The following is a 21006-nucleotide window of genomic DNA, read 5'->3' on the forward strand; positions in this document are numbered from 1 at the left end:
TTCTGTACCTCTCTTTGTTTTAACTTTCTGAGCGTGTTTTTAATCCAAACATATCATATCTATATGTTTTTGGAATCAGGAACCGACAAGGAATAAGATGAAAGTGTTTTAAAATTGATTTGGACAATTTAATTTTGATAATAATTTTTATATATTTAATTTTCAGAGCTTGGTTTTAATCCGAATATAACATATTTATATGTTTTTGGAATCAGCAAATGATGGAGAATAAGATAAACGTAAATTTGGATCGTTTTATAAATTTTTATTTTTTTTTACAATTTTCCGATTTTTAATGACCAAAGTCATTAATTAATTTTTAAGCCACCAAGCTGAAATGCAATACCGAAGTCCGGGCTTCGTCGAAGATTACTTGACCAAAATTTCAACCAATTTGGTTGAAAAATGAGGGCGTGACAGTGCCGCCTCAACTTTCACGAAAAGCCGGATATGACGTCATCAAAGACATTTATCAAAAAAATGAAAAAAACGTTCGGGGATTTCATACCCAGGAACTCTCATGTCAAATTTCATAAAGATCGGTCCAGTAGTTTAGTCTGAATCGCTCTACACACACACACACACACACACACAGACACACAGACACACGCACATACACCACGACCCTCGTTTCGATTCCCCCTCGATGTTAAAATATTTAGTCAAAACTTGACTAAATATAAAAAGAGAGAGAGAGAGAGAGAGAGAGAGAGAGAGAGAGAGAGAGAGAGAGAGAGAGAGAGAGAGAGAGAGAGAGAGAGAGAATACCTGAAAATCGACCCAGACACACACACACACACGCGCGCACAAACACACCCGTAACCCCCCCCACACACACACACACACACACACACACACACACAAAGAAAGAGAGGCGTACCCACGCACGCATGCGCGGACACCATCCCAAAATACCCACACAATCTCCCGTGTGCGTATTTGTGCATAAGAAAGTAGACATTAACATTACCTTTTCTGTTCACAGGAAGCGGAACTGTTGTTGGCGGAAGCGACGTCACAGAGGACTTTCACCCGGATGTCAGAACACGTGATTTTGCGGTAGAGCTGAAAAAGAGAGACATTCACACATATAATTATATTCAATCCAACTGCCCCGTTTGCCTTCGCGTTTCGTTTCCCACGTCAAAATACACCGATGACGGAGTATGGATACCATGGTTTAGTGGTCGCAGGGATGAGAGGTGAAGAAGAGGAAAACGAATTGTTCATTGTTTAGACTAAAACAACGCTACCACAAAATGAGCTAGATAAAAATGACACCCATTGTGAGCAGCCTGTTGTGAGTGCGGATCAGCCAGAGTTGTACTTCCAGATAGTGACTTATCAATTTACCAAGCCAGTTTGCCGGTTTACCAGCTAGCCACTCAGTGTCTTACACTACATTTCGTTATATTTTCTTTATAATCCCATCTCTCGGAAGTTCGGGTCGTTTTCTCCCAATGGAGAGCTAGCCAACAAGAGTCGCGCTACCCAGGTGTGTGCGTGTAGTTGTATCGCCACCTGTACTTTTGGAAAATGACCGAGGTCTTTTACGTGCCACTGTGTTGACACGAGATTGGGACATGGATACCGTCTGTAAGTCTGCACATAAAGTTGACCTGTGTCCGTCCCGTCCTGGATTCCAACCCTTGACCCTAGGATCACAAGTCCGGCCAGTGCTCTACCCACTGAGCTACCAGGCCCCCTAACAGTCAATCAGCTAGCAGCTAGGTAATTATGACAAGGTAAAGGGAAGTAAGCGCTGTAGAACTAGACAACAATGGTACGTATGAGTTACGTGGGACCAGTTTCCAGGACGCCGAGAGAATAGGAGCATTGAAATGAACACAAGACTTTTCGTGAGGATGATGATCCGAAAGGTCATAGTTCACAGTCAGTTGCACGCGCTATCCTTCCTGTTCTGCTCTCTATCTCCGACACTCGAAGCAAAGCAAAGAGCATGATTATGTCGCGGGCATCTCGTGGGAGCTGCTCACATTCAAAAAAAGGTCTATTATTGCAGGCCAGTTAGCGAACTAGGGACTACACTCACCACGTAACAAGGCACGAAGAAGATCCAGCACAGACACAGGAAGGCGATCCACTTGGGACTGCAGTCGAACTGATGGCTGTACGCTCTGTGATTGGTCACACACACTCGCGTTCTGCGCGTGCGCAGGTTGTGGATGTCGTCACAGCTGGTGATGGCGTCACGATGCGTCATGTACCAGTCCAACAGCGCGTCCGTCAGGTCTATCTGCATCACAGTGTAAATATAATCTCCATAGGTTGTATACGTGTTTTTATTTAAAGCATCAACAATATATTGATTTTGTTTTGCCGCAAATGAAATGTACATCATAATAATGCCTATATCATTTAACAATATCATTATCATGCTCGTTATGTAATCGCCGTTGTCATCATTTTCGTCGCTGCTGTTCCTGCAAGAAAACTACCAGCAAAAGCAAAAACACTATCTACTTCCACAGAATCAAAATTAAACGAACGAACACAGGAATGGCAAGAATAATGTGTATCAATCAATCAATCAATCAATCAATCAATCAATCAATCAACCATCAATCAATCAATCAATCAACCAATCAATCAATTATTGAAATTAAAACAAGTCGCGTAAGGCGAAAATACAATATTTAGTCAAGTAGCTGTCGAACTCACAGAATGAAACTGAACGCAACGCAACGCAGCAAGACCGTATACTCGTAGCATCGTCACTCCACCGCCCGTGGCAAAGGCAGTGCCCGTGGAATTGACAAGAAGAGCGGGATATTCGTTGCGCTGAGAAGGATAGCACGCTTTTCTGTACCTCTCTTCGTTTTAACTTTCTGAGCGTGTTTTTAATCCAAACATATCATATCTATATATTTTTGGAATCAGGAACCGACAAGGAATAAGATGAAAGTGTTTTTAAATTGATTTCGAAAAAAAAATTTTGATAATAATTTTTATATATTTAATTTTCAGAGCTTGTTTTTAATCCGAATATAACATATTTATATGTTTTTGGAATCAGCAAATGATGGAGAATAAGATAAACGTAAATTTGAAAGCTGAAATGCAATACCGAAGTCCGGGCTTCGTCGAAGATTACTTGACCAAAATTTCAACCAATTTGGTTGAAAAATGAGGGCGTGACAGTGCCGCCTCAACTTTCACGAAAAGCCGGATATGACGTCATCAAAGACATTTATCAAAAAAATGAAAAAAACGTTCGGGGATTTCATACCCAGGAACTCTCATGCCAAATTTCATAAAGATCGGTCCAGTAGTTTAGTCTGAATCGCTCTACACACACACACAGACAGACAGACAGACACACGCACATACACCACAACCCTCGTTTCGATTCCCCCTCGATGTTAAAATATTTAGTCAAAACTTGACTAAATATAAAAATGAAACAAGCAAATAACAACAAAACAACAAACAAAACGCTTCTGCGCCCAATTGAAATATTAAATTACAAAACCAGTCATGACCATGGTAACAGACAACACAGCACCCAAGGAAACGACTTTCTTTGACATCATTCAAAACCTGGCGCACAGCCACAAGGAGAAGAGATAGCGAAACATAACAATGACTCACCTACCTCAAGGCAGAAGTTCCGGTCACGTGAGATGCACGAGACTGCTCGCTGGGCTGCTTTGGTCAACAGAAGACTGAGACTGGGGTGCGAGAAGTTGACCAACACTGCCAGGTCATCTGAAATTAAAGGAACATTTTGAGGAAGGTTACTCTGACACTTATAAATCATTAATAGCAAAAAGGGAATCCTCAAGATCAAAATTGAAGAGAAATAATCACTGTTTTTAAAACATTTTAAGCTAAAAAGGGAATGAATGGCAACACAATTGAAGTGACAGCGTCACTGCTCAAAGGGTTTCTAGTAGACATTGCTTTCAAATTAGTGTACTGTTTCAGGCACATGTAGTAGCAGTGTTTCTTTCAATTTCAGTATTCTACTGCTTACATTTGCTAAAAAAAAAACCCACCACCTTGCTTACAAATAAAAATGGTCTAAGAATCTGTGTGTGACCAAACGAACTACTGATAATTTTGACATGACCATATTATTCAATAAATCCCCTCTCAATGCGTCTGTCTGTCTGTCTGTCTGTCTGTCTGTCTGTCTGTCTGTCTGTCCGTCCCTCTGTTTGTCTGTCTGTCTGTCTGTCTTTCTCCCTATCTACTCTCTCTCTCTTTCTGTCGGTTTACAGATTGTACCCACCCTCTACAATGGTGACTGTCTCCACGCTGTGTCGACTTGCTATCTCCGTGTGGTACACCGTCACCCTCGTCAGCAGTAACTGCTGCTGCAGCCTCCACATCACGTGACACAGCTCCTCGCAGTTGCTGACGCGCAGCACTACGTCATCGCTGCAAATGGTGAAAGAAAAGTTGAGTGAACACAGACTTCCGAAACAGATAGGCTCATAACGTTCTAAATCAAGAATAAAAAATAAAAAGATAGGTTAATAATTTGGAACGTTTAATTGATAAAAAAGAAGAAGAGAACTCACGGACTGTAGATGGATATTTTCTATGTTAACAAGAGTACACATGAGGAGAGTAAATGTTGGGTATTGACTTTGTGAAAACTCAGATCCCAGTTAATTTCTTTCCTTGCATGCGTGATGCACAAACAAACAGGGCACGGTCAACACGTAGGGAGACCGGGCAATATAAGCAGGCCGGAACAGGAAAGAAAGAAACCAGAAGCAACAGTTAGCCTTATGTAAGAATGAACCAAACTTAGTCATCGCCACTATGAAGTGTACCGTTTTTTGAATATGTATTATCAATCCATTATTTTGTAACACCTTGACTCATCCATAGTGACGTCAAGACACGCGTCACTCTGGCTGAGGTCAAAGATGAGCTTGGGGTCAGAGACATGGCGCCCGCTGGGGCTGCAAGTAAAGCTGTAATGAAGGCGGGCGGGGTGTGCAGTGAACACAGCCCAGTCCACCACCCTCAGGGGTGCCTCACTGCTTAGTGCCTCCATCTCAGTCACAAGGCAGCCATGTTTGCTTCAGCGTCTGCAACAAGCAAAACAACAAATATTTTCAATCTAAATAAGGCCAAGAAAAAAAAAGATTCAATGTCTCCGATTCCTCGACTAACCTTATTTTTTCTTTCAAAACTGACAAAAATGTTGACCATTCAAGAATTATGAATAAAAAAAAAGATGTGAAACAAAATAATTAAAAGGAATAGTTACTCTTCTTCGATATCCAGGGAACACAGCTCGCATGACTCCCTGCAAATTAAAAGCCGGCCCCATTTGCCTGTTTAAATACAAATTAAAAACAATAAAAATAAAAAAGGAACTGACTTTGTCATCGGAAACGGACATTTAAAATGTTGGGCCTAACTAGCACTACACTAAGTGACAGTAAGTCAGTTATTGTTAGCCAGATGGAAATGAATACAAGTAGTCTGGAACATCGCCTCCCATTGCCAAATGAATGCCTACAACATAATACCTGGTGGGAATTAGTCGATATCAAGTGTCTTACTTTTCAGTCAGCCTAAAGTCACACTTGTGATACAGTGCTCTGTTCACCATCTCACATGTAGCCAGGCCTTTACATGGGATACGACCATCCCTCCACTTGTGATACAGTACTCTGTTCACCATCTGACATGTGGCCAGGCCTTTACATGGGATACGACCATCCCTCCACTTGTGAGTACAGTACTCTGTTCTCCATCTCACATGTGGCCAGGCCTTTACATGGGATACGACCATCCCTCCACTTGTGAGTACAGTACTTTGTTCACCATCTGACATGTGGCCAGGCCTTTACATGGGATACGACCATCCCTCCACTTGTGATACAGTACTCTGTTCACCATCTGACATGTGGCCAGGCCTTTACATGGGATACGACCATCCCTCCACTTGTGATACAGTACTCTGTTCACCATCTGACACCTGGCCAGGCCTTTACATGGGATACGACCATCCCTCCACTTGTGATACAGTGCTCTGTTCACCATCTGACATGTGGCCAGGTCTTTACATGGGATACGACCATCCCTCCACTTGTGATACAGTGCTCTGTTCACCATCTGACATGTGGCCAGGCCTTTACATGGGATACGACCATCCCTCCACTTGTGATACGGTACTCTGTTCACCATCTGACATGTGGCCAGGCATTTACATGGGATACGACCATCCCTCCACTTGTGATACAGTACTCTGTTCACCATCTGACACCTGACCAGGCCTTTACACGGGATACGACCATCCCTTCACTTATGATACAGTACTCTGTTCACCATCTGACACCTGGCCAGGCCTGTGCTTGGAATACGACAATCCCTCCACTTGTGATACAGTACTCTGTTCACCATCTGACACCTGGCCAGGCCTTTACATGGGATACGACCATCCCTCCACTTGTGATACAGTACTCTGCTCACCAGATACGACCATCCCTCCACTTGTGATACAGTGCTCTGTTCACCATCTGACACCTGGCCAGGCCTTTACACGGGATACGACCATCCCTCCACTTGTGATACAGTACTCTGTTCACCATCTGACACCTGGCCAGGCCTTTACATGGGATACGACCATCCCTCCACTTGTGAGTACAGTACTCTGTTCACAATCTGACATGTGGCCAGGCCTGTACATGGGATACGACCATCCCTCCACTTGTGATACAGTACTCTGTTCACCATCTGACACCTGGCCAGGCCTGTACATGGGATACGACCATCCCTCCACTTGTGATACTGTACTCTGTTCACCATCTGACATGTGGCCAGGCCTTTACATGGGATACGACCATCCCTCCACTTGTGAGTACAGTACTCTGTTCACCATCTGACATGTGGCCAGGCCTTTACATGGGATACGACCATCCCTCCACTTGTGAGTACAGTACTCTGTTCACCATCTGACATGTGGCCAGGCCTTTACATGGGATACGACCATCCCTCCACTTGTGATACAATACTCTGTTCACCATCTGACACCTGGCCAGGCCTTTACACGGGATACGACCATCCCTCCACTTGTGATACAGTACTCTGTTCACCATCTGACATGTGGCCAGGCCTTTACATGGGATACGACCATTCCTCCACTTGTGATACAGTACTCTGTTCACCATCTGACATTTGGCCAGGCCTTTACATGGGATACGACCATCCCTCCACTTGTGATACAGTGCTCTGTTCACCATCTGACACCTGGCCAGGCCTTTACATGGGATACGACCATCCCTCCACTTGTGATACAGTACTCTGTTCACCATCTGACATGTGGCCAGGCCTTTACATGGGATACGACCATCCCTCCACTTGTGATACAGTACTCTGTTCACCATCTGACACCTGGCCAGGCCTGTACATGGGATACGACCATCCCTCCACTTGTGAGTACAGTACTCTGTTCACCATCTGACACCTGGCCAGGCCTGTACATGGGATACGACCATCCCTCCACTTGTGATACAGTACTCTGTTCACCATCTGACACCTGGCCAGGCCTGTACATGGGATACGACCATCCCTCCACTTGTGATACAGTACTCTGTTCACCATCTGACATGTGGCCAGGCCTTTACATGGGATACGACCATCCCTCCACTTGTGATACAGTGCTCTGTTCACCATCTGACATGTGGCCAGGCCTTTACATGGGATACGACCATCCCTCCACTTGTGATACAGTACTCTGTTCACCATCTGACATTTGGCCAGGCCTTTACATGGGATACGACCATCCCTCCACTTGTGATACAGTGCTCTGTTCACCATCTGACATGTGGCCAGGTCTTTACATGGGATACGACCATCCCTCCACTTGTGATACAGTGCTCTGTTCACCATCTGACATGTGGCCAGGCCTTTACATGGGATACGACCATCCCTCCACTTGTGATACAGTACTCTGTTCACCATCTGACACCTGGCCAGGCCTGTACATGGGATACGACCATCCCTCCACTTGTGATACAGTACTCTGTTCACCATCTGACATGTGGCCAGGCCTTTACATGGGATACGACTATCCCTCCACTTGTGATACAGTGCTCTGTTCACCATCTGACATGTGGCCAGGCCTTTACATGGGATACGACCATCCCTCCACTTGTGATACAGTGCTCTGTTCACCATCTGACACCTGGCCAGGCCTTTAAATGGGATACGACCATCCCTCCACTTGTGATACAGTGCTTTGTTCACCATCTGACACCTGGCCAGGCCTTTACATGGGATACGACCATCCCTCCACTTGTGATACAGTACTCTGTTCACCATCTGACACCTGGGCAGGCCTTTACATGGGATACGACCATCCCTCCACTTGTGATACAGTACTCTGTTCACCATCTGACACCTGGCCAGGCCTGTACATGGGATACGACCATCCCTCCACTTGTGATACAGTGCTCTGTTCACCATCTGACACCTGGCCAGGCCTGTACATGGGATACGACCATCCCTCCACTTGTGATACAGTACTCTGTTCACCATCTGACACCTGGCCAGGCCTGTACATGGGATACGACCATCCCTCCACTTGTGATACAGTACTCTGTTCACCATCTGACACCTGGCCAGGCCTGTACATGGGATACGACCATCCCTCCACTTGTGATACAGTACTCTGTTCACCATCTGACACCTGGCCAGGCCTGTACATGGGATACGACCATCCCTCCACTTGTGATACAGTACTCTGTTCACCATCTGACACCTGGCCAGGCCTGTACATGGGATACGACCATCCCTCCACTTGTGATACAGTGCTCTGTTCACCATCTGACACCTGGCCAGGCCTTTACATGGGATACGACCATCCCTCCACTTGTGATACAGTGCTCTGTTCACCATCTGACATGTGGCCAGGCCTTTACATGGGATACGACCATCCCTCCACTTGTGATACAGTGCTCTGTTCACCATCTGACATGTGGCCAGGCCTTTACATGGGATACGACCATCCCTCCACTTGTGAGTACAGTACTCTGTTCACCATCTGACACCTGGCCAGGCCTTTACATGGGATACGACCATCCCTCCACTTGTGATACAGTGCTCTGTTCACCATCTGACACCTGGCCAGGCCTTTACATGGGATACGACCATCCCTCCACTTGTGATACAGTACTCTGTTCACCATCTGACACCTGGCCAGGCCTTTACATGGGATACGACCATCCCTCCACTTGTGATACAGTACTCTGTTCACCATCTGACACCTGGCCAGGCCTGTACATGGGATACGACCATCCCTCCACTTGTGATACAGTGCTCTGTTCACCATCTGACACCTGGCCAGGCCTGTACATGGGATACGACCATCCCTCCACTTGTGATACAGTACTCTGTTCACCATCTGACACCTGGCCAGGCCTGTACATGGGATACGACCATCCCTCCACTTGTGATACAGTACTCTGTTCACCATCTGACACCTGGCCAGGCCTGTACATGGGATACGACCATCCCTCCACTTGTGATACAGTACTCTGTTCACCATCTGACACCTGGCCAGGCCTGTACATGGGATACGACCATCCCTCCACTTGTGATACAGTACTCTGTTCACCATCTGACACCTGGCCAGGCCTGTACAAGGGATACGACCATCCCTCCACTTGTGATACAGTGCTCTGTTCACCAATCTGACACCTGGCCAGGCCTGTACATGGGATACGACCATCCCTCCACTTGTGATACAGTACTCTGTTCACCATCTGACACCTGGCCAGGCCTGTACATGGGATACGACCATCCCTCCACTTGTGATACAGTACTCTGTTCACCATCTGACACCTGGCCAGGCCTGTACATGGGATACGACCATCCCTCCACTTGTGATACAGTACTCTGTTCACCATCTGACACCTGGCCAGGCCTGTACACGGGATACGACCATCCCTCCACTTGTGATACAGTACTCTGTTCACCATCTGACACCTGGCCAGGCCTTTACATGGGATACGACCATCCCTCCACTTGTGATACAGTACTCTGTTCACCATCTGACACCTGGCCAGGCCTTTACATGGGATACGACCATCCCTCCACTTGTGATACAGTACTCTGTTCACCATCTGACACCTGGCCAGGCCTTTACATGGGATACGACCATCCCTCCACTTGTGATACAGTACTCTGTTCACCATCTGACACCTGGCCAGGCCTGTACATGGGATACGACCATCCCTCCACTTGTGATACAGTGCTCTGTTCACCATCTGACACCTGGCCAGGCCTGTACATGGGATACGACCATCCCTCCACTTGTGATACAGTACTCTGTTCACCATCTGACACCTGGCCAGGCCTGTACACGGGATACGACCATCCCTCCACTTGTGATACAGTACTCTGTTCACCATCTGACACCTGGCCAGGCCTGTACATGGGATACGACCATCCCTCCACTTGTGATACAGTACTCTGTTCACCATCTGACACCTGGCCAGGCCTGTACATGGGATACGACCATCCCTCCACTTGTGATACAGTACTCTGTTCACCATCTGACACCTGGCCAGGCCTGTACAAGGGATACGACCATCCCTCCACTTGTGATACAGTGCTCTGTTCACCATCTGACACCTGGCCAGGCCTGTACATGGGATACGACCATCCCTCCACTTGTGATACAGTACTCTGTTCACCATCTGACACCTGGCCAGGCCTGTACATGGGATACGACCATCCCTCCACTTGTGATACAGTACTCTGTTCACCATCTGACACCTGGCCAGGCCTGTACATGGGATACGACCATCCCTCCACTTGTGATACAGTACTCTGTTCACCATCTGACACCTGGCCAGGCCTGTACATGGGATACGACCATCCCTCCACTTGTGATACAGTACTCTGTTCACCATCTGACACCTGGCCAGGCCTTTACATGGGATACGACCATCCCTCCACTTGTGATACAGTACTCTGTTCACCATCTGACACCTGGCCAGGCCTTTACATGGGATACGACCATCCCTCCACTTGTGATACAGTACTCTGTTCACCATCTGACACCTGGCCAGGCCTTTACATGGGATACGACCATCCCTCCACTTGTGATACAATACTCTGTTCACCATCTGACATGTAGCCAGGCCTTTACATGGGATACGACCATCCCTCCACTTGTGATACAGTGCTCTGTTCACCATCTGACACCTGGCCAGGCCTTTACATGGGATACGACCATCCCTCCACTTGTGATACAGTGCTCTGTTCACCATCTGACACCTGGCCAGGCCTGTACATGGGATACGACCATCCCTCCACTTGTGATACAGTACTCTGTTCACCATCTGACACCTGGCCAGGCCTGTACATGGGATACGACCATCCCTCCACTTGTGATACAGTACTCTGTTCACCATCTGACACCTGGCCAGGCCTGTACATGGGATACGACCATCCCTCCACTTGTGATACAGTACTCTGTTCACCATCTGACACCTGGCCAGGCCTGTACACGGGATACGACCATCCCTCCACTTGTGATACAGTACTCTGTTCACCATCTGACACCTGGCCAGGCCTGTACAAGGGATACGACCATCCCTCCACTTGTGATACAGTGCTCTGTTCACCAATCTGACACCTGGCCAGGCCTGTACATGGGATACGACCATCCCTCCACTTGTGATACAGTACTCTGTTCACCATCTGACACCTGGCCAGGCCTGTACATGGGATACGACCATCCCTCCACTTGTGATACAGTACTCTGTTCACCATCTGACACCTGGCCAGGCCTGTACATGGGATACGACCATCCCTCCACTTGTGATACAGTACTCTGTTCACCATCTGACACCTGGCCAGGCCTTTACATGGGATACGACCATCCCTCCACTTGTGATACAGTGCTCTGTTCACCATCTGACACCTGGCCAGGCCTTTACATGGGATACGACCATCCCTCCACTTGTGATACAGTACTCTGTTCACCATCTGACACCTGGCCAGGCCTTTACATGGGATACGACCATCCCTCCACTTGGGCACATACCAAAAACCAACACCCTGGCTGCTTACTTAGGGCATTTGGATTTGTTTCTGAATTAATTTCTTGGAAAAACAGTTGTGCTATTTTATCGAATAAATCCTACTGTGCACAAAGATCCCCCAAGCCGTTCATTTGGGCATGTGACCAACGGGAAGAATAGTTTTATTTGATGTAAAAGCCTAGCAAGATCTGAGACGTGAGCAAAATGTGTTCACGAGATGCACGGGCTCAAAAACTACAAGTAATTTAATGCATAACGTCAGCCTTTAAGCTTCACGGTTTCGGGTTCGAAAATTATCCGTTAGTCGACATCAGGGTTTGCAGAATATTTGAAAACACGAAAACACCCAGCATGAATCCCCTCGCAATCGAAATAAGACTGCCGAAATAGCGGAGGATAAAAACGACCCAACGGGTAAAAGCCTACACGTGCAAATGGGAGTTACCGCCCGCTAACTCCGAGCAGATGAAGAATACAAACTGATCACAGCACCCTGGACAATTTAGGATTTTCCAAGACCTGTGCACACACACACACGCAAGATCGGGTGAAGGCTGACGGTGAAACGACACTTTCATATACGGTGAAACGCAACTGCGCTTCAGCTACCGTCACAGTTAACTTGACGGCGGCTACTTCAATAATACGGAGAAACGGCAAACGGTGAAACGAGACTAAACCCAGTTAGTAGCGATTATTTCCACTACTTTCCACAGGTAATATTTCTGGACCTGAAATCCCTTGCAAATGAATGTTATGCCAGATGACGGCACAAACTCATTCAAGGCCTGTCTAAACAAGTATGGCAAAACATACCGACTGTGTTCTATCCCAGCTGCTGCTAGCCCATCCCATGCATATCGTACACCGTTGTTTTCAACGGCAACCAGACCACAAAACTAAATCGTGAACAAAATAACATGTACATAGGTACACGTCAGTAAGGTTCGTTGATAGGACGTGTGGACTGGGTTTTTTTCTCTCAGAGATACAGTTTTTCCGGTTCCAGCAGGACAAAATAATGTCAATGGGAAAATTCCGAAAATAAATATTCGGGTTTGTTTGGGTTGTCAAAGAATGAATGCCCTTGCTTTTTACTCGGACAAACATTGATGGGGCCAATCACTAGCGAGGGGTGTGTCGGAAACACGTGGACAGGAGCATGTGTGAAGCTATTTGTCCGAGGAAAAGCAAGGGTAGTCCCTCTTTCACACCCCATACAAACCTGACGCAGTCATTTTCGAAAATCGAGCGGTTGATGTTTTGGTCCGTGAACACACGCACAACAGAAAGATCGGCTGATAAATCGTGTGAATACAGGAATTATTTTGTTGGCACGAATCGATTGCAGTAAGATAAAAACTCATACATAATTTAGTGTATTTGCAAAGGCACAAACGGTGGGATGTTATCAAAACATGAGTCACGCGTGAATAACTAACAATAGCGCTTTGAAAAATAACACTCACACAGACAGACAGACACAGACACTCAGACACTCATACTCATACACAGACACGCGCTCACGCACGCACACACACACACACACACACACACACACACACTCACACACGCACGCACACACACACACACACACTCTCTCATTCTGTCTCTCCCATATCTGTCTTTCTGTCTGTCTGTCTGTCTGTCTCTTTCTCTCTATGTCTGTCTCTCTCAGTCTCTAGCTGTCTGTATCTTTGTCGCTCTCTGTCTCTCTCTCCCTCTCTCTCTCTCCCTCTCTCTCTCTCTCTCTCTGTCTCTCTCTCTCTCTCTCTCTCTCTCTCTCTCTCTGTCTCTCCTCTTTCTCATTTTTCCACAACCCAAGACACAGATAAAAATCCATCACTAAGATTTTCCCAAACAATCACACAATCCCCAAACTCGAGCCAGCGTGAGAGTAGCGACAGATGGCCTAAACCTCTCGCCTTCTTGCCGTCGCCACGATACGGTCGTTGTCCGTCTGTCGGTGGGGATGCGACAGTCGTCGTTATCAAGGGGGATAACGCTCTGCCAGTCACGTCAATCTCTTATTTCAACTCGGGGCTGTTTGGTGCCAGTCGGTATTAACAATTGGGTGTCCGTGTGGTAAGGCCATGTGTCATTGGTGATTTAAAGGAGCACTCTTGGAATTTTCTACAGAATTAATTCGACGTCGTTTTCTAATTTGTATTATTTGTTGTATACGATTCTTTTAATGCTGAGCTCTTTTCTCCTAAGTTTTGCTAAGAACTAATTTCGGTCCAAATCTGTCTTACAAGGCCAGGTATTTACAAGTTCTACAATCAATCGCAGGATCCTTGACTTCCAACCACAACATTCCTGACTTCGCACGCATGCAGATATAGTGTTGGCAGTTCTCACTTGAACGCTGGTATACATTCGCTAGTCCTGTCCTGATTGCGTGTTGCTGTTGTACAGCAATGCCCAGTCATATGTGACCGTAGTGTGTTGCTGTTGTACAGCAATGCCCAGTCATATGTGACCGTAGTGTGTTTCTAGAAACACTCGGCGATAATATTTTATTTTTTTCTCATTTGTCATTACTTTATTGTCCCATCGCTGGGAAATTCGGCTCGCTTCCTCCCGTCCCGGATTCGAACCTGCGACCCTAGGATCACTAGTACAGTGCTCTCCCAACAGAGGTACCGGGCCCCCATCGGTGCCACCTACGCAAAAACCTCCTAGTCTGGACTGCTCATGCAAACGACTCCTGCATCACGATAAATGGCAACACATACGCAAGATAGCTAAAGACGAACAACCCACTGTTCTGTGTATATACAACATTAATTTGACTTTCAGTTCTTATGTCAAATATGCCAAGTTGTGCCCAATCGGAATTGCTTTAATTGGAGTACGACATTTGTCGCAACAATTGTTTTGCACATTTCATATTCGTTTGAACTCGGCTCCGGTGCTTCCGAAAACCTTGACGCTCATTAGACAGAACCTGAACGAGGAATGAATTATTTGCAACAAACCATGTGTGAAAAACGTGCACACCAGGCACACCTGGCTGACCAGATAGGTAGAGAGGTAGTAGTGTCCTGGCTGACCAGATAGGTAGAGAGGTAGTAGTGTATCAGTGAGGAGTTGGAATGTATCCATTTGTGGTCGTATCAGTCAAAGAAATACCAGAGTAGATAAAACAAAACACGATTAGGAATAGCACTAAACCCTTTTAACGCAAGACAGTAATAATCGTAGACAAGTTTTCAATTCAATTCAATTCAATTCAATTCAATAACACGTTATTATGTGAATGCATCTCAAGCACTATGCAAAAGTTGCACCAGTTATTGTTTTAATGCACAAATACTATACACAAACGTCTGCGAATGACCTCTCAGTCGGACATACACGAGGAGAGCTACAAATTCGAAAGTCGACTGCAACAATACACCACTTTGTTAGCTTGAATGCGGGGTGATGGTAGGAGAGGAGGGGGGAGGGGTGTGTGTGCTTGAGGATGGAGTTCGATCTATCCTGCTGCATTCGAACAAACCTTTCAGGTAATCGAAGGGGACGCGCACACGTTTTATCGCAGGGGAAAAATGCTAACACTGGAAACAAAACCTATTGAAAACAACCAGGAAAGCTAAACCTCTCTTGGGAAATAGAGAAAGCCAATCAATCAGTTTTTCACTTATCGCCCCTGTTTTGCTTGCGTCAGAAAATTGGAGGTCTGTTAGCATTAACCGTGCTTCTGTGACCATTGGCGCCTTTATGACGCTTGCTCTTATCCAATGGTTTAAGCAACTGTTAACCCGTGATTTGTAAAAATGTAAAACATTTTACAAATCACGTAAATGCGCCCGATATATATTTTCTTGACATATCGAAAGTCCAGGGATCTATTAGCTTGGCGGTAATTATGACTTTTTTGAGAACTCGCGTGCACATGTTTGTGACGGACACACTGACAGACAGACACATCTGCGCTAATCACGCTTCGAAATCGAAATATACAAACATAACATGTGCAGATTTACTCACAAACTTTCATTTTCATATGAATTTATGGCCTTGGATCCCTTTGTGATTGACTGGGCTCTAAACAAGAAAATATTCATAATAATAGAGGCATGTATTACTTTGTGGAATGCGATTTTTTTACATTTTTACAAATCGCGGTTTTAGGTTCGACGTAATTTGTCAAATGTTTTTACATTTTTACAAATCACGGGTTAACAGCAACATTGTTCATTCCTCAGCTTTACGTCAGTTCAGTATATGATAAACTTGTCCTGAGTTTGCAAGAAGATGACGCTCACGTAAACAACTCACAAACAAAAATGTTATCGCCACAAACATGTATGCGCATGCCCCGATAAAGACAGAGTTGTGGAGAGGAAAGACAGAGTTGTGGAGAGGAAAGGAGAAAGGTCATGGAAACACAATAGTGTCCACAACACCCCTCCTTGCATCATCCATGATATCATACAAACAGTAAATACACCACACACAAAAAAGCAAAACAAAACTACAGTCAAACAAACAACACATATCAGACACTTGTCTCTCAACCCTTCATCCGAACTCCGCTAAAAACAACACATTGATAGATTGCAGTGTAAAGTATACAGACGAAAGCCACAAAACAGAGATAACAAACAAAATTCAGTCTCACCAGAAGTCGCCCATCATGAAACCTCACTCATATCGTCTGACTGTATGCATCAAATGTCCTTCAACTGCAGAATGTCCTGTCTGCAGAAATGTGTCTTGTTTGAACAGCCAATCATCTCCGACTTAATCAAGTTTAGAAAACGCAGGCTAAACAACCCACATCAGGTTGGCAACAGAAGTTCCTCTTCCGCTTCTTTCTACTTAACTGCGTTCATTAGCTGCGTGATCAATACATGTTTCCGTAGAGGGCTGAAGCATGCTAAGCGTGTTGCAACGGCTCACAAAGTATTTGTCGATAAATTATTCCTGTGGTTTGGCGACTGCTGCACCATGTGAGAGATGCGTGTGCGTGCCAGATTTGGCAATACAGTGCTAATGTGCGAGGTCTGGGTGTACTTTTGACGTTACTGATGACACAAGGTTTGGCAAATCTGACCTCAACGATGTATTTCCCGTTCTGAAATAGCGTCTTTTGGCAACACACTCGTAAAGTTCGACGGAATTAATCTGTTGTGATTGATTTGTAACACTGACAGTTTTTCGCTTTTTGGGCGCTTTGATTATACATCAACGAAATCGTCGAATGTCCGAGACAAAGCATTCCGATGATGTTAGAGGCCATGTTTTGGATTTCGTAAAGAAAGATAAAGTTAACAACTCAAACCCCACACCATTTAAAGTTGTTCGACATGACAGTTTTCTCCATTGCCGTACACTACACGTGCTAACCAGGTCCGTATGGGAAACGTTTAGTTAATACGCGCAGGTTCAAACATTCTTTCTTAATTAAACAATGATTTATTTTTTACAATGTCAATTGGAACATTGAATCTGGTCCCCAATTGTTTTTGTTTTTATTTTTTTTATTTTTTTGATCTTGGCAACACCAGTAATTTTTTTTCTAACAAATACGTATTTAATAGTTAACAGTGACAGTTACGACTAAAGTAGGGCACCATCTAACAAGTCGCGTAAGGCGAAATTACAACATTTAGTCAAGCTGTCGAACTAACAGAATGAAACTGAACTCACTGCATTTTTACAGCAAAAGCGTATACTCGTAGCATCGTCAGTCCACCGCTCGATGCACAGGCAGTGAAATTGACAAGAAGAGCGGGGTAGTAGTTGCGCTGAGAAGGATAGCACGCTTTTCTTTATCTCTATTCTTTTTAACTTTCTGAGCGTGTTTTTAATCCAAACATAGCACATCTATATGTTTTTGGAATCAGGAACCCACAAGGAATAAGATGAAATTGTTTTTAAATCGATTTCGGAAATTTTATTTTAATAATAATTTTTATATTTTTAATTTTCAGAGCTTGTTTTTAATCCGAATATAACATATTTATATGTTTTTGGAATCAGAAAATGATGAAAAATAAAATAAATGTAAATTTGGATCGTTTTAAAAACAATTTTATTTTTTTACAATTTTCAGATTTTTAATGACCAAAGTCATTAATTAATTTTTAAGCCACCAAGCTGAAATGCAATACCGAAGTCCGGCCTTCGTCGAAGATTGCTGGGCCAAAATTTCAATCAATTTGATTGAAAAATGAGGGTGTGACAGTGCCGCCTCAACTTTTACAAAAAGCCGGATATGACGTCATCAAAGGTATTTATCGAAAAAAAGAAAAAAACTTCCGGGGATATCATACCCAGGAACTCTCATGTCAAATTTCATAAAGATCGGTCCAGTAGTTTGGTCTGAATCGCTCTACACACACACAGACACACAGACACACAGGCACACACACACACACACACACACACACACACACACACACACACACACACACACACACATACATACACCACAACCCTCATCTCGATTCCCCCCTCTACGTTAAAACATTTAGTCAAAACTTGACTAAATGTAAAAAGAGGCAGTTCATACTTTTTTTTGCACAAATACTCTGACAGGAAACAAACAAAGAAACGAGCAAAAAAAAAAAAAAAAAGCAACACAAAAATGTTATTGAAAACAATCATACAAACACCCTGCAAAGGCATTTCCGCCGATCACATTAAAGCCGCAGCATCTTCCAAACAAGTGACTTTGTGTACGAGTCGACTGTTGACGTAAAACCCTGCCCTATTTCACGAATTGCATTGCAGCGGTGCGCTGATAGGCCTGCCAGCGTGCGGCTCAACAAAGTCGTCGGCGAACTTCAAGAATCTATCAATCTTGACCAGACCGACAGTGTGTGGCTGTCCCATTAGCTCGCCGTCCTCTGTTTATCCAATGAGACAGCTTCCCTTCTCCGTGACTGATAAGTCAAGTGGTTAAAGTCAGGGCTGGATCCGAGGGGAGTTTTCTGGGTTCCGGGAGCCCCCCCCCCCCCCACCTCCCACCCCCCTTACCCGGCAAATATTTTTTTTCTCAATGAGAGACCCAACATACTCATTTCATATGCGAAATGTCAATAGCATCTTGAAAGCTGAGACCCACCACTGTACCCCTGCGCAAGTTGTAGGAAGCCCTTCCCCTTCATATGCCAGGTTTAGTTCTGTAAGTTGATGGGACATTGCTCACGCGTTTCATACCTTGACAGTCTCTGTAGTTTCTGTTCCCGGTTGCCTCCTCACGCCCAACACAACTTTGAAGTCGCAAGATCTACTGGTCTTGACACCGTTTGACTGCCGCATTAACTCCCCTGTCTCTGTTTCGGAACAGCTTCCCCTCTTCGTGACTGACAAGTTTCCATTCCCGGTGGATTCTTCTCAGCCAACACAGCTATATATTCACCAACACAACTTTGAAGTCGCAAGATCTACTGGTCTTGACACCGTTTGACTGCCGCATTAACTCCCCTGTCTCCCTTTTCGGAACAGCTTCCCCTCTTCGTGACTGACAAGTTTCCATTCCCGGTGGATTCTTCTCAGCCAACACAGCTATATATTCACCAACACAACTTTGAAGTCGCAAGATCTACTGGTCTTGACACCGTTTGACTGCCGCATTAACTCCCCTGTCTCCCTTTTCGGAACAGCTTCCCCTCTTCGTGACTGACAAGTTTCCATTCCCGGTGGATTCTTCTCAGCCAACACAGCTATATATTCACCAACACAACTTTGAAGTCGCAAGATCTACTGGTCTTGACACCGTTTGACTGCCGCATTAACTCCCCTGTCTCCCTTTTCGGAACAGCTTCCCCTCTTCGTGACTGACAAGTTTCCATTCCCGGTGGATTCTTCTCAGCCAACACAGCTATATATTCACCAACACAACTTTGAAGTCGCAAGATCTACTGGTCTTGATCCCCGTTTGACTGCCGCATTAACTCCCCTGTCTTTGCTTCGGAACAGCTTCCCCTCCTTGTGACTGAACAGTTTCTGCTTCAAGTGGGTTCTCCGAAGCCAACACAACTTTATCACGCCGAAGACGGTGGCTGCATGGGGAATTGCCTCCGCACTAACTTACACTGCTGAAGAGCAACACGCAGAGTGAGTTTCTGCACAAAATCGTCTCCAACCGCGTGACTTTGGATGACACAACTTGGACCACATGTCAACTAATAAACAATAATGATATTCCAATAGACTGCAGTTTGATTGATAACCTTGATTTTCCGTAATAACTGTGGGAAGTCAGAATTTACGCAAACTTTGCAAGAAAAGCATAAATAATCGAAGCTCAACGTTAACAAATGCATCGAAGAAAAGAATAAAATCGATGATGGGATGCTATAACACCTTAGGTTGAAGTACAAACGCCAGTAATGTAATGATATGTCATTTTGGAGAAAACAGAGACGATTTTGTGCAGAAACTCACCCTGCGTGTTGCTCTTCATCGGTGAAAGTTTGTGCGGAGGCAATTCCCCAATGCAGCCACCGTCTACGGCGTGTTTATATTCACCTACAATGCAAGGTCTACTGGTCTTGACACCGTTTGAATGCCACATTAACTCCCCCGTCGCTGTCTCGGAACAGCTTCCCCTGTCCGTGACTGACAAGACAAACGTCGACTTAACGGTCTCAGACGGTGTGTGATCACAGTGTTATTTGGTCCATCACTCTGGTCATAACCCTCGTCAAGTCTCGTCGAGTCTCGTGAGATCCATCTGCGGCTGATCGTTACCGTGGTTTGACTTTATCCTTGCGGCGATGCCGTGAATTGGGAACAGGGATTTATGGTGGTGAATGTTCTGATGGCAAGATCGCTGATGTCGACAGCACTCTTACCGTCGGTACATCTTCTTGTCTCAGGAGAAGGATCTAGTGCCGCAACAAATCGTTATTTCTGTACTGACCTTTATCCCTTGCCCCCGGCTACAAGTGCCGCAACAAATCGTTATTTCTGTACTGACCTGTATCCCTTGCCCCCGGCTACA

General features: G+C 45.3%; 1 protein-coding gene across 2 annotated transcripts in view; it reads right to left on the reverse strand.

Annotated features, from left to right (window-relative positions):
• Positions 1-21006, reverse strand: part of LOC138974214 (uncharacterized) — an 89317-nt gene that overhangs the window by 2816 nt on the left and 65495 nt on the right. Inside the window, exons 1-6 of one of the 2 annotated variants that reach the window (XM_070346939.1) lie at positions 16672-16856; positions 4848-5066; positions 4256-4404; positions 3617-3729; positions 2054-2257; positions 971-1065 (exon numbers count right to left, since the gene is read on the reverse strand). In XM_070346939.1, coding sequence (XP_070203040.1) covers positions 971-1065; positions 2054-2257; positions 3617-3729; positions 4256-4404; positions 4848-5032 — 746 coding nt within the window. In that variant the 5' untranslated portion in view covers positions 5033-5066; positions 16672-16856. Of the gene's footprint in view, positions 1-970; positions 1066-2053; positions 2258-3616; positions 3730-4255; positions 4405-4847; positions 5067-16671; positions 16857-21006 lie in introns of those variants that run through there. The other variant, XM_070346940.1, reaches the window with a different exon arrangement.

The sequence above is a fragment of the Littorina saxatilis genome, linkage group LG8 (assembly GCF_037325665.1).
Source record: "Littorina saxatilis isolate snail1 linkage group LG8, US_GU_Lsax_2.0, whole genome shotgun sequence".
Taxonomy (NCBI): domain Eukaryota; kingdom Metazoa; phylum Mollusca; class Gastropoda; order Littorinimorpha; family Littorinidae; genus Littorina; species Littorina saxatilis.